A 14,429-nucleotide genomic window follows, 5' to 3' on the forward strand; every position below is an offset into this window, starting at 1 on the left:
TTTACATATTTTATGAAGGAACGGAAACCTAGTTTAGTTTTCAATGGGAAAGTTGAGCTCAATTAAAATATTACAACCATTTAGTTTGAAAATACGTGGGCTGAAAATATGGTAATGAAGCCCTCGAAACAAATACCTTTAGACAAACTTGGGCTCTATCACAATTTGATACATATCCGCCATTTTACTATGGCGGATGGCGCCACGGACGTAAATTTTTTTGCGTCCGTGATATCCGCTTATTTGTTATCGATTATTATTTTGAATATAATTAGCTTGTTGTATAATAAGCAAGTCGATGAAAGCGTAACTTTGTAGGTACATAAGATAAACAGGGAGAAAGCTTCCGATGTTGCAACTCGTCGGAACCGTAGCTAAAGGTTTTGGGCCAACCGTTTCTACCTCTTGCGTAACACTTCTGAGTTCTGACCGATTTGTTGGTATTATCGACTAAAATTATTATTATAGCTCCTTAACAGTTGTTAAAGAAACTAAAACTTGAAAGATAACAGTAAGTTCTAGGCTACTTATGCGCAGATACGTCTTACAGTTTTTACACATGATATATAAAAAGTTACAGCAACACTAAAACCCCCTATGAAACCAGAATACCATATTATCACAGTATTTGGAAGTCTGGAGGATCTCTTGGAATAAATTATGTTTAGTCAACAGTGAAGAAAACCGGACCGAATCCGGACGTGACGTTTTTGCGTTTTGGAAATTGGAAGGGCGAACCTGGGGGCTGGGACTCTGGAAGTGATATTTTTTTAAAACAATGAACATACATAGTTAGATGTCTTGTCATGCGGAACCTCATTAGAAGTTGCGAAAATGTTCCCTAATTTTTAATATAGGTTTTAAGCGTATTATGCATCGCGAAAATTAATGTAAAATCGATAACTTAGCTGCAAACTATTACAGCTAGCAACATGATTGCAAAATTCAGTTCAAGTCTAGGGTCGTTACGCAATTTGCGTAAGTGGGACGAAGCTGTATCTCATTAGGTGTACTGGTGCGTTTTATAGATTCATACAGCGTCCGCGTAGTGAAGAAAGTACATGGTTTCACATTCTTTTCATACAAATAACGCCACTTTTCAGGTAAAAAACTATTTGGGTACGCTTTTGAATTCCTAACATTATTCTAAAAATTCCAGTGAGCCCGTCTAATTTTACTGAAGTTCTCTTCAATCTAAATAACGAGTAACGACTAGACGACGAATAAACGTACTTCATACACAAAGCAGACTGCAACGATCCATGAAACTTGGGAGGTCGAAGGTTTATATTTATCAGTCTCTGCTAGTGGTACAATATTTTCCGATGTTTGAGAGAGACAGGTAATGTTGCGGCTATTTTTATCGAATGCCAGGTTAAAAAAGCGCAATATTATACTGCAGCTCGTGGAAGATAGGTGAGGAAAATACAAAATGTTTGTATTATGTAAATGGTATGACATAATACAAATATTTATTTGCAGTTGAAATATTGTTGGCGATGAGACTCGGCCTCAAAGAGAACATTGAGCCATTCGATTGCAGAAATTCCCAAAAGGTCCATTCGCATCCTTATTTTGTCAAATAATGTAGGAAGCACATGAAAAGCCCTTAAGAAAACAATGGATGTAAGCATAAAATTCAAGAATTTAATAGAACGGATTAAAAATAACTTACCAAAGTCAGTAAAAAACGCAATCAAGGAAAACATAAAATCAGCACACGTTCTGATTACAATGCGTTTACGTCACTAGCTACACTCAGCGACATAGCTGACTAAATTCGTATTATGTACAGACTCATACCTAATGGAAAATTGTCGTCGATATTGACGTGGTTTCAGCATTTCATCATGTGCACGTAAATTGCTTTGCACATTCCTGTTTGCTTTACGAACAAACTGAAAGGGTTTTAAAACAAATTAACATCAATATATTCTCAAGACAACTCAAGACCTGTGCAAAGAGAATATTCCATGTGCAAAGGGTACGCACTACGCATGCTGACCTTCCTAGCAAGAATGCAATTTATTCACCTGACCCTACATAAACCTAGATCTCAAAATTTGTAAGGTCTAAAAAACTGTTTTTTTTACACAAGTAACTTCAGTTCATGAAGATTAAATGCTCAAGACGAAAACAAGATTACGTACTGAAAAAATGCTCGATAGTTTCTTTTTTACAAAAGTCCTTGTTTAAGACAAATTTTTGCTTGGATCTTCGAAGTTTGCTGTCTTTTCTTTAATATTTTTACTATCTAAATAGGCATTGATAATTTAACCTAAATTTGCTCAAAATACTTTTTTCATAATCATCATCAGCATAATATTAATACGCGAACGAAAAACTTTGTTACCCTTTTTACGAAAAATGGAGGAGTGAATCGAACTAATATTATTTTGAAATTATGCTTTTATCATACATTTTTTTAAGAAATAAAACATTACACACACTACAACACACACATGAGAAATGACGGATTTTTGAGTGACAAGCCTATACATACGAATTATACTACCTGGAAGACATCGCTTTCAGCGATAAGGCCGCCAAAATTGTACTTTTAATTTACTGTTGTATATTTTAAAACTGTATATGTTTGTGGTGTACAATAAAGATTATTATTATTATACTCTTTTATTTATGGTTGAAGTCTGTTGACAACAAGGTGACAAATTGAAAATGGATTATAGTTTTTTTTATTGAATCTTAGATACTATTAGACAATGCTTACACGGCCAGTCTGAGATCAGTTGAGTCCCAGAGACAAGAGTTGAAAAAAATATATGATAAAGTCAATCTTTTTTTATAAAATATAGACCGTAGTAGTCCTGATGTCGTCCACGACATCAGGACTATCAGTATCCATACTGAGGTCGAATTTCGACCATGGGGCGATCTCTAGTCATAATAGTTCGTCTTTTATTCAAGTAAAACTAACTTGGCGATGATTCCGCGTCATCCTTTTTCACCTGGCATATGAAAGACGGGCGGGAGTGTGAAGAGAGGACGATGTTTGATTTTTTGGGTCAGTAGCCCTGGTCTTCCGACTTCTATTTGGTACTAGTTGATGCCCGTAACTCCGTTGCGCCAAAACTCGTTTATCGCGTGGTAAACGTGCATTTTTACTGGGACAAAAACGTATCCTATATATCCCGGGACTCTAAGCCCCAATTTCACCAACGTCTGTTAGTGTTAACAGCTTGTTAAAATGTAATGTCTTCTCTTTCATTCACATGAAAATCGAAAGAGGTAACGTCATACTAATTCCGGCGTTAACTTTAACAGTCGTTGGTGAAATTGGGGCTAAGTATCTCAATGCCAAATTTCAGCAAAATCGGTTCAGCGGTTTGGGCGTGAAGAGGTAACAGACAGACAGACAGACAGACAGACAGACAGACAGACAGACAGACAGACAGACAGACAGACAGACAGACAGACAGACAGACAGACAGACAGACAGACAGACAGACAGACAGACAGACAGACAGACAGACAGACAGACAGACAGACAGACAGACAGACAGACAGACAGACAGACAGACAGACAGACAGACAGACAGACAGACAGACAGACAGACAGACAGACAGACAGACAGACAGACAGACAGACAGACAGACAGACAGACAGACAGACAGACAGACAGACAGACAGACAGACAGACAGACAGACAGACAGACAGACAGACAGACAGACAGACAGACAGACAGACAGACAGACAGACAGACAGACAGACAGACAGACAGACAGACAGACAGACAGACAGACAGACAGACAGACAGACAGACAGACAGACAGACAGACAGACAGACAGACAGACAGACAGACAGACAGACAGACAGACAGACAGACAGACAGACAGACAGACAGACAGACAGACAGACAGACAGACAGACAGACAGACAGACAGACAGACAGACAGACAGACAGACAGACAGACAGACAGACAGACAGACAGACAGACAGACAGACGGACAGACAGATAGACACACTTTCGCATTTATAATATTAGTAGGTATTTAGTATGGATATGAATCTGAAACTATCACGAGATCTCCCCTCTTTGCAATGCACCTAACATTGAAGATTTAAGAAGGTTGTAACAAACTATGAGGAATATAAAAGAAGATGCTTCGTTTTTTTCGAGATTTGCTTCGTTAATACAACCCAAAACAAACTTGATGGTAAGTTTAAACCTAGCCAGTTTAGAACTCAGTTCTCTCTCAAGCCTAGTGAGGTTGCTTTGATAACCAAGTAAATAAGTTATTTGTCGTTTAAATAAATATCTAGAGATTTATTATTCGATTGTACACATGGGCTTAAATGCGCATTATTCGCGTATTGTGACTCATTTTCATGCGCCAATTTAAGTAACATCTAGGTCAGGTGCATAATTTGTAAGTAACACATACAAGCTGTTACACGCCAGTTTCGTTTATGCCTTTGCGACACGGGCTTTAAAGGGCTTTTAAATGTTTTCTTTGCTTCAAGAGTTCAAGACGAAAGCCTGGAATTCTCGAGAGGAATCGTCTCTCATGTGGAAATAGTTTATACCTACGTCAGAGTGAGAAGAACATACAACGTCCATTGTTCGGATCCAATGTTCTCGACATGGAAAAAAGAGATGGGTAATGGTGGTGTAGAATGGTGTAGAGATTGTATGTCTTTACTCTTTAGGATTTCATGACAGACTATTACAGCAAGTGTTTCCGATTGCTGTAATATTCTGCCTATAGTCTGTCAAAAAGTGAAGAAATAAAAAGTGGCAACATCGTGTAGTGTCATCCCTTTTTTCTTAGATTGATTTGAAAGGTATGACACTAAGATGTTGTCACTTTTTAATTTCTTCACTTTTTTGACAGAATATAGCTTTATGTTATCGCGTGCAACCGTTACTCAGCAATGGCATTACCTTTAACAGGGATCATCAATTTGACAAGAAATGCTAACCAATCCCTTGAGGCAGTCAAGGGTATTTTGCATCTACATTTTCCGGCTATGGATTTTACATCCATGTTTCAGAGAAGTGACAATTACGGTCAACTAGTTCGATGAAAACACGGCAGTACAGTTTCGTGTCCCTAATCCCTATAGCGACAGTTTATACTCAGTATAGCCGTCCTATACCTACAGTTTATATTGTTTCGTTGCAGATGTAAGATTGTAACGTCCATAAAAATATATGTATGAGCTATAACGTAATGTGTTCATACAACTAACAAGGTGTAGGGCTGTAGGCAGTAGGCTAGGCCCCGGTGACTGCGACCGATCGATACAGATCCGCTCCATTGTTGTTCCATGGTTTATATTGTAGAGCTCAGGGAGCTCTTACACGGAATTCATATCATATGTATTTGACGATATCAAACATGTTTTTAGGGTTCCGTACCCAAAGGGTGAAAACGGAACCCTATTACTAAGACTTCGATGTCTGTCCATCTGTCCGTCCGTCCGTGTGTCTGTCTCCAGGCTGTAACTCAAGAACCGCTATAACTAGACTTCTGAAATTTGGACAGATTGTGTATTTCTGTTGCCGCTATAACAACAAATACTGAAAATAAAATAAATATTTAAGGCGAGGATAAACCCCAATTTGTTATTCCGTGACTCCCGGTTTACCTAGTTCCAATATAATAACGAAGTGTTAAAAAATATGAGATATAAAGCACAATATTTAAAATACCTTAAACCATAAACATTTTAATAAAACGTAATACTTTGGCTGTAATTAATTTACAAACTCACCTCCGAAAAAACTCTACTTCATCGAAATATAAGTATTAACTAGGATAATTATACATTTTATTTGAATAAATTGTTAGTAAATCTATATTAAAATCTCTTTAACCGAACAATTTTGTTTCTTAATATTTATTTCCAAAGATATTTAAAAAAAAACATGAAAAATAGAGAAGATCCGCCCGAGTAGTTACAGTTTTATGCTAAGCTAAAATGAATCTTATTGCGATGCTTATACGCTTGGTCTTTGGTTGTGTGCAAGGTTATCGTTTTTGATTGAGATTAATCCCCGCCTTAAGGGGGGCTCCCATACAACAAACCTATTTTTTTTCTGCCTTTTTTGCTCTATATCAATAATGGCAATAGAATTTTTCACAAAGTCCTTTATTATATGTGTAGTATAATATTTAATTATAAAATTAAAATAAAATAAAAATTTAAGGAGGGCCGTTCCCGTACAAAAACACAATTTTTGGCCTATTTTTCCTTTATAACGGTACGGAACCCTTCGTGCGCGAGTCCGACTCGCACTTGGCTGATTTTTTTACTAAATTACCTAACTTTTTCATCGTCAGTTAATAAAGTTATATGTATTTAGAGTCCTGAAGACTATGATCTGGTGATTTTGCTTTTTATTTTTAATGTAAGGTCATTTTACATCCTCACGAGGAAAGCTCTTTACGAAGTAGCAATTCACTATCTTGTATAACTTAATTATTATTATTATGTTGTTTGTCCACCGCACCGCGAAGTTTACGTAGGAAGTACCTAGTAACTAGTAAGTAACTGACATTCTTACATCCTGAAAATTTGTTTCTATAATACATTCTTTCTTTAGAAAAAAAAATGTTGCTGTGAAAGGGGTACGAAGGTTTGTGGCATAGGCCATCTTGATTTGGAAGTGAAAATCGCCATTTGTGTCCTTTGGACTAATATGGCGATATTTACTTCTAAGCTATTCGACCGAGCTTTGCTCGGTATTCGATGAAAATGACATTTTCTAAGAATGATTCCTAGCTAGATCGATCTATCGCCCCCGAAACCCCCTATATATTTAATTTCATGAAAATCGTTGAAGCCGATTCCGAGATTCCAATTATAAATATATATACAAGAATTGCTCGTTTAAAGATATAAGATATCTCGGAAACGTGACACTTTAGGATACCATGTTATAAAACATTTTTTGTTTGTATAAGTGTACTCTATCCAAATATACCACTTTTATCGTGCTCGGAAATTTTGAAAAAAAAAATCAAAATGGCCGGCGGCTAGATATGCCAGGCTCCATACAAAAATGTTCGAACCCCTTTAAAATATCTACAGCCGAACATAGAACCTCCTCCTTTTTTGATAGTCGGATAAAAAGAAGTCAGAATTTAAATGCCCCAAAAGTTTCACATCAAACAACATTGACCTAAATTGCATATTTAAAAAGTATGAAATAATTCTGATTCTTCATTAATACCTTTTTAAAAATTCGACTAAACCTCAACTTATTCTGTACTCAATTTTCATTCTTTTGAAGTTGCTACCAGTCTAGAACTGAGATACTTGACATAGCACTTAGTCAGTACTGACTTCAAAATAAAGAAAATTGAGTACAGAATAAGTTGAGGTTTACTCGAATTTTGAAAAAGGCACTAATGAAGAATAAGAATTATTTTTTATTTCATACTTTTTAGATCATTTTAAGAATATTGTTTTTACCTTGGAAGTTGGGTTCAATTTTTTGGTAAAAAATAATAATTTTATTCTTTTTATTTATTTCCATGACCATTTTTATTTCATAGGAGGCCGGTGATCAGTTCACCACCTTTGAACCATGGTATATCTTGGTGCAAAATCTGACTCTTTGGTAAGATTTACTTGGAATACTTCATTATTTATCCAAAATCACTTTAAGTTTCCATTTGAAATAATTTAGATTATGAATCTAAATTACAATATCATCCAGATAAATGGGTTTTTGGTATAAATAGCGAGGAATTCTCTCGATTACTTATGGATCCCATCATCAAGTCACCTTTTTTATAAACATGGTACCAAATTTGGATTAAACCCAGTACAATAGTGAAAAAATTTTGAAAACCGGTCCACAAAATTAAATGGCAAAGTGATTGTTGAACATTAAAAAAATATATATATAAACAGACGAACATATTATAACCTCCTCCTTTTTGGAAGTCGGTTAAAAAAGTACTTAAATCGGTTAAGTTTTGGAGAAGAAATCAGGGGAAAACGAATTGTTGATTTTCTGTTCAGAATTTTCAATTCAACCTGACTACAGGTTGAATTGAAATTCAGAGCGCGATATGGACAACTATGTCTCTATCGCGCTCTGCGGAGGGAGGCTTGAGGTTAGGGAGACAGCAATAGATATTACAAATATAGATACTAGTTTTTCATTAACCCTAGTTTACTGACCATTCTTCTCTCAGACTATGCATACCCCACGAGTTTCATAGTTTGGTGTGTTCCCACACCACCTTCCCCGCTTAGTACCCTGGCATAGATATTGTGTAAACGTAATATAGAAGCAACTTCAAAACTAATAGTACCCAAGACATGATACACATTTTTTTTAACCCTGATATATGTCGCCAAAAATTTTTAAAAATTTAAAGTTAAGTACAGATATTTACCGATTCCATTACAAAATTCAAAATCAAAAAAATATCATGTTTAGAATTTCGGCAAATACACACATTTAAATTTTTATTTATTTTTTAATTAATTAGGTATATAAGAAGTTATGAGCCCCAGAATGATCAAAATAAAAAATCACAAAAGTAATCGATATCATCTTTAGACAACTGAAAATTGAGCATATTTATAAATTTTTATAAAATTTCAACAATAAGAAATTGCTTGAGAGCTTCCCAAAATTTTATTTTTAAAATAAAAAATTTTTAGAACTTATCGACAACCCTAAGACTTTAGGCAATTATATCGCAGATTGGGCTGGCGTTATCTTACTTCTCCTCCTTTTACTATGGTGTAGATCTTTTAAAATTGTAAATGTACATATAAAATTTATAATAAAAAAAGTGTTACATAATCATATGCTGCTAAATTTTTATGATCAATTCTAATATTTTAATGTGTCATAAATTTTTAATCAGCATTTTATATATATTTAATTATATAATATTATTCTACAAAGTTAAAACACACCAGCAAATTATGATTTATGTGATGATGCACATACTTAAATGCTAGGCTTTGTCAATTTCAATGCAAGACTCCAATGCAATGTAACAAAGGAAGGTAAAGTACTTAAAATGGATGTATACGACCTTTGTTTACTTTAAGTTAGCAAAATCACCATTGCTGCAGACTACAGATTTAGTTGTATTTACTGTTATTATAAAATTCACTAGAAGTTGTAAACGGATGTAAACATTATCATATGGGTATTACGTTCCAGAAATAAATCATAAACAGCTCACATGTTATTATTACATAAATTTTCGTAATCGAGCAGTATATATAAAAAATAGAATACTTACATATATCCGGAAAGCTTCCAATCGATACGATGTAAAATACTTCTCGCGTTGGACTCAAATATTCAGCATCACACCAGAAATAAAATACGACGTAATAAATTGCTTCACGGCAGTGCAACTGTACAGTTTAATGACGAATTCAGAAACGACAATACAACGCATCACTTTTTAATTTTGCAAAATACAAATAAACAGTTAGTTCGTCCAACGACACAGTTCCGAGGAATATTGTCACTTTTCAATTTTGATCCATATTGATTTTCGCAAGTTTTCAAATGCATTCAGAATAAAAACAGCTGGCTGACACCATTGAAGAGCTTGTTTTCAGAAGTGTCAAAAAGTAGAAAATGCAGACTATAAATTCAACTGTCAATGTCATACCACAGATAGATGAGAACCATCGACTAAAGATGACAACTAAAAAAATGGTAGAAAATGGTAGAAAATAACAAAACACTTCTATAAATATATAGTTCTACCAGAATCTGGTAGCAAAAAATGAAAAAAGAAATTAACGCTACCAGTACTGGGGAGTGGGGAAATTGGAGCAAAACGTTTGATACTTTTTTTCCTTATGGGAGATCGCAGACGGCACATTTTTGTGTGATCGAGTCTGCGGCGCACATACAGTCTGCATGGCGCGCTATCAGTGTTGCCAACTTAGTGGAATTTCCACTAGATCTGGTGGTTTAGACGTACCTTTCGGCGGGAAAAATTTGGTTTTAGTGGCTAGTGGATTTCTTAGTGGATTAGATTATTTAAGTTAGTGGTAGCTTCGACGTTAAACCACTAGTTTTTTTTTATTATTTTTCTAACCTTTGAAGACGCACACTGGAAACTTAATTATATTATTATTATCTTTATTCGTTTTGCCGCATTCTAACGCTGATATAGAGCGATTATTTAGCATGATGAATGTTGTCAAGACTTAATAGAGAAACCGGATGAAGTTTGATCGCCTTTCTTTCGTGCAAGGTTAGCATGCGAAGGCAAATGCTGCAATAACAACATTTAAATACCAAATACCGTATTACAAAAATTAGAAATAAAGAAATCTATTAAAAAAAAAGTTGGCAACACTGCGCGCTATAGCAGCTGATTCTGTGTGTGATACATAAGGAGTAAGGAAATAAGGAAATTTGTAATTGGTCAATGGTCAATCGGTCAGTGAATATTAATATTGTATACTGCAGTGGTAGGCAGCAGGTAATAAAATACATTGTATTCTTAATTAATTATTTTTTAATATTGAGTTACCACACCATTGTTAATCATAATAATTCTTTTATAAAAATGAATTAAATTCTTCTTGAAAATACATTTTCTCGTTATTAATAACTTCTTCGTTATTCGTCAAACATAAATTTTTCAAGATCTCTGAAGGGGATGGTATGCTTTTTTCATTCATTGGAATATAATCTATTAGCTCATCCAAAGTTTGAATCACATTTTGATGTTGATCATTACTTTTACTTGATTCCTCGGTAGATACTGTGTTTTCATTGAAATCGTCTGATATGATTGTAAAATTTTCAGACTCCATGTCCTGCAGTGATAACTTTGCTCCAGTTCTTACTAGTTCAGCATTGGCTTCTGACACTTCGATAAAGTTGATATCATCGCTCTTCTTATCACCATGATCAATGCTTTTATTCTTGAGTTTTTCAACTAGCTCTCCAATTTTTCTTACGACAGTACCTGGAGGTTGCGCTTGACATTTATGTGTTCTTTGAGATACCTATAATGTTTGAATAATAATTTTACTAACAGAATTACTTCATAATTTAAATATTTTGTAAGTAATACAAAAATGATTTTCTTTACTCACTTTATAGCGAAAGCTTTTGTTACACGACGTACACTTATATGGCATAGCACCTGTGTGTATTCTTCTATGTACTAAATATGACACTCTTTGTCTGAAACATTTACCTGAAATTAGAAAAGTATTTGTTATTAAAATTCAAGACTACCCATATTGAGCTTTGGTTGAGTAAAGTCATGCAAAAAATAAGTTGTTGACATAAAGTAGCAAGGTAGGTAATATTTCAGAAGTGCATAGCTATATATTAAAGGTAATATTTAAGCTTGCTATTATTATAATAGGTAGGTACTAATGAATGAAAATAAAAGATTTTACCACAAGATTCACAAGCGAAAGGTTTTTCTCCTGTATGAATACGTTGATGATTATGTAGAGTTGACAGTTCCTTAAATGATCGGCCGCAAAAGCTACAAGTATGTGGTTTTTCGTCATTGTGATATAGTAGGTGCTTATGGTAGGACTGTTGAAACGTAAATGTTTTATTGCATTGAGTGCAAGCGTAAGGCGTCTCTCCTGAAATAGATAAACAACTCATTAGGATTTCCCCTACTTTCCCCAACCAAATATATTAGGCTATCTATAATAAGTTATCTCATAAAAAAATTGAAGTCTCTCGTACAAAACATTACTTATAATAAGCAGATTATATTAGTTGTCGTGTTAATTTTTTGACGGTTGATCATAATAATGATTTACTCATGATGAAGCTATTAGTATTTATTATATTATTAATTATATACTAGAGCGTCCGTGGTCTAATGGGTAGACCTATGGTTTGCACTCGTAGAGAGTGCAGGTTTCATCCCGGGTGGAGGGTGGAGGCGTGTACCAATGAGACAATTTCTGATCTCAAGTGCATAATACGGACGCTCGTACGGTGAAGGAAAACATCGTGAGGAAACCCGCACATAGTTGGTCTCAGACGTATTGACTAGTTCTTTCCTCTGGAATAGGCCGACTATGTTGCGAGAATGTTCGCTCTGAAAATACTGTATAAATCATCCACAACGGATGCAGAGGCCTAGTTTTTATTAATTGCTGAAAATATGTTCTGTATGTCGATATGAAAATGTACAAGCGAAGGTATGATACTCAACTAGTATTTAACCACGCTAAGATCGTAATATTGATAAACATTTTTATTTCTTGAGTGTTGTGGCTGAAAATGTTATGTTAGAGTTCCTAATAGTGTGAGAAGAACTTGTTAGTAGATAGTTAGAATTTACCTCACATAGTAAGACCGATAATTAACCTGTATGAAGTCGTTTATGCTTCTTTAAGAAATATTTTGTGGTAAAACATTTACGACAAACATCGCACTGCCATTGTTTCCCATCTTGTCTTTCTAGTTCATTTAATTTTTCTGATTGGATATATTCGTTGTTGTCTTTTAATTTATCGTTTTGATTTGCATTCGAGATATTGGAAGAGAATCCGAAATGAGCCACTCTTAAATGAACCATTAACGAGCCTCGCATTTTGAAGTTCTTTGGGCATAAATGGCAATCGTATCGAGTAACACTATGGCTTGAACTATCATCAAGGTTATGGACCAAGCTTTTGTGCATATTTAATATGTTTTCGTCTACAAATTGGAGGCCACATATATTGCACTTGTGTGTTTGCACCACCGCAGTGTCTGATTTGATCGTGGATAAGTATAGTTGATTATTTGGCGAGCATCCATCACTATTTCCAGCAGATATGTCTATCAGAGGCACTGTATTTAGTGCAACAACAGGCAGTTTTGGATATATTTTTACATATTTCACAGGTGAAGCTGTTCTGCTCATGGGTTTATTTTTGGATACGGGCGACGTCTTGGATTTCTTAGCATGTTCTGAGGATTTCTCTTCTCGTTTATTGCAATGACTGTAATTTCTACAAGTCTCATTTGTCGAAGGCTGTTCCTTAGTTGTTAAAATTTTCACATGGCTAAAAAGATGAATCGTGAGTTTATCCAAACCTGATACTTCCTCTTGACATACTGGGCACATGATGTTATTCGTGGACACAAATATCAATCTATCTTTTAATGATTGCACTGTATCGAAAACACCAGTGTGTAAACATATTGGACAAGGCAAACTGGCTTCATCTACACTCATGTTGATATTATTGTTTTAGTAAAATGCTAAAGTAGGTAGCGGGAAACATCAGCGCTTGTATGAAACTGACCGCCTACTGAGCTATTTTTAGAGGATTACTCGGTTTATTCTTTTGGCAAGGTTTCAAGAAAATTTACAGCATATAATATAAGGCCGAAGCCATGGGGCATTATTGTAATATTGTTTTAAGTAAGTAAATATATTATTATATTTTATGTTTTCTGCTAGTTCAATAACACACAAAAATAATCTTAAACTTCATAATAAGTATTATGTTATTAAAACTATTTTATTAATTGTATTTTCTCAAGTCTGAAATATGTGTGACCTAAAAACAATTAAATAATAATAATAAAAAGAAAACTAGATCAAAATCTTAGAATAAGAAACTTTTGCTCTTTCTATGATCAAAATCGATTGACTAGCTTGGATGCTACGATGCATAGAAGAAAATCGGCTACGAATTACGATGCCACGGACAGACACGCATCCACACAGAGTGTGTGTATGACATACACATACAGACAGACATATTGTACCACTCAAATTTATAACACCCCTCTTTTTTGTCGGGGGTTAAAAATTTGCATACTTACTTATTATTCTCTACCAATTTATACCAAAGGCTTATTCTTTCAATGTGGATTATTCTATTCTATTCTATTCTAATTAGCCGTTTGTGTCCCACTGCTGGGCAAAGGCCTCCCCTCTTTCCTTCCTAATGTGGATTATATCTTTCAAAAATATTTTATTTGCGTAATGCGAACATTGTGAAGGCAAAAAATACAATATATTGTGATTTTTTAGTATACAATCACTGATCTCCATTATAATGGAGGTCAGTGTATATGTCGCAGCCGACTGGTTTAAATAGCCGTTCAGTCAAACAGCTAGCCCTTTGACTGAACAACGCCATTCAATCACACGGCTATACGTCGTTTAGCCGACTTGTTGACTACAACATTCAACACTACAGCTAGACGACGCTTAGCCAACTGGTAAGATTTGAAAGATAATTCTCGGATTTTAAGAGGTTTAAGGGGTGTTTAAGGGGTGGTTCGGAGTTTAAGGGGTGACCAAAAGTTTAATGCAATGAGTAAAAATAAAAAATTCTGAGGCGTGTTTTGAGACGGTCGCTGGCTGCTGCCGCAGCACAGTCACAGTTCTAACCTAACCTAGTTTTGGATTTTCTGGATTGTGTCTGTTTTTGTTTTGGCGGGAGGCTGCGCCCCCCGAGCCCCCCTTTT

The 14,429-nt window shown here is 35.0% G+C and overlaps 2 protein-coding genes across 5 annotated transcripts in view; both read right to left on the bottom strand.

The window, feature by feature from the left end:
- Positions 1 to 9,587, bottom strand: part of LOC121729912 (E3 ubiquitin-protein ligase TRIP12) — a 57,810-nt gene extending 48,223 nt beyond the window's left edge. For both annotated transcript variants that reach the window (XM_042118619.1, XM_042118616.1), the window contains exon 1: positions 9,250 to 9,587. The gene's annotated coding sequence lies outside the window, so the exon portion shown is untranslated. The remainder of the gene's footprint in view (positions 1 to 9,249) is intronic.
- Positions 9,588 to 10,529: 942 nt separating this feature from the next.
- On the bottom strand, positions 10,530 to 13,279 carry LOC121729919 (zinc finger protein 271). Of its 3 annotated transcripts, none has more exons than XM_042118638.1 (4): positions 12,327 to 13,277; positions 11,390 to 11,587; positions 11,078 to 11,181; positions 10,530 to 10,987 (listed from the first exon to the last, which is right to left on the bottom strand). In XM_042118638.1, exons 1-4 carry the CDS (start codon positions 13,180 to 13,182, stop codon positions 10,535 to 10,537), a joined length of 1,611 nt encoding a protein of 536 aa, XP_041974572.1. In that variant the 5' UTR covers positions 13,183 to 13,277; the 3' UTR covers positions 10,530 to 10,534. The 3 variants fall into 3 exon arrangements, with proteins under 3 accessions (XP_041974572.1, XP_041974574.1, XP_041974573.1); XM_042118640.1 differs by having other exon boundaries at positions 13,041 to 13,276; XM_042118639.1 differs by lacking the exon at positions 10,530 to 10,987 and having other exon boundaries at positions 11,078 to 11,168; positions 12,327 to 13,279.
- Positions 13,280 to 14,429: the final 1,150 nt, after the last annotated feature.

Source organism: Aricia agestis, chromosome 8, assembly GCF_905147365.1.
Source record: "Aricia agestis chromosome 8, ilAriAges1.1, whole genome shotgun sequence".
Taxonomy (NCBI): Eukaryota; Metazoa; Arthropoda; class Insecta; order Lepidoptera; family Lycaenidae; genus Aricia; species Aricia agestis.

Excerpts from the sequence above, each read along its gene's own strand:
- LOC121729919 (XM_042118638.1), bottom strand. The coding sequence starts at position 13,182 with ATGAGTGTAGATGAAGCCAGTTTGCCTTGTCCAATATGTTTACACACT. Across the intron at positions 11,182-11,389 it reads TTTCGCTTGTGAATCTTGTG|GTAAATGTTTCAGACAAAGA; the intron begins GTAAAATCTTTT and ends TTCTAATTTCAG. Across the intron at positions 10,988-11,077 it reads ACAAAAGCTTTCGCTATAAA|GTATCTCAAAGAACACATAA; the intron begins GTGAGTAAAGAA and ends CAAACATTATAG.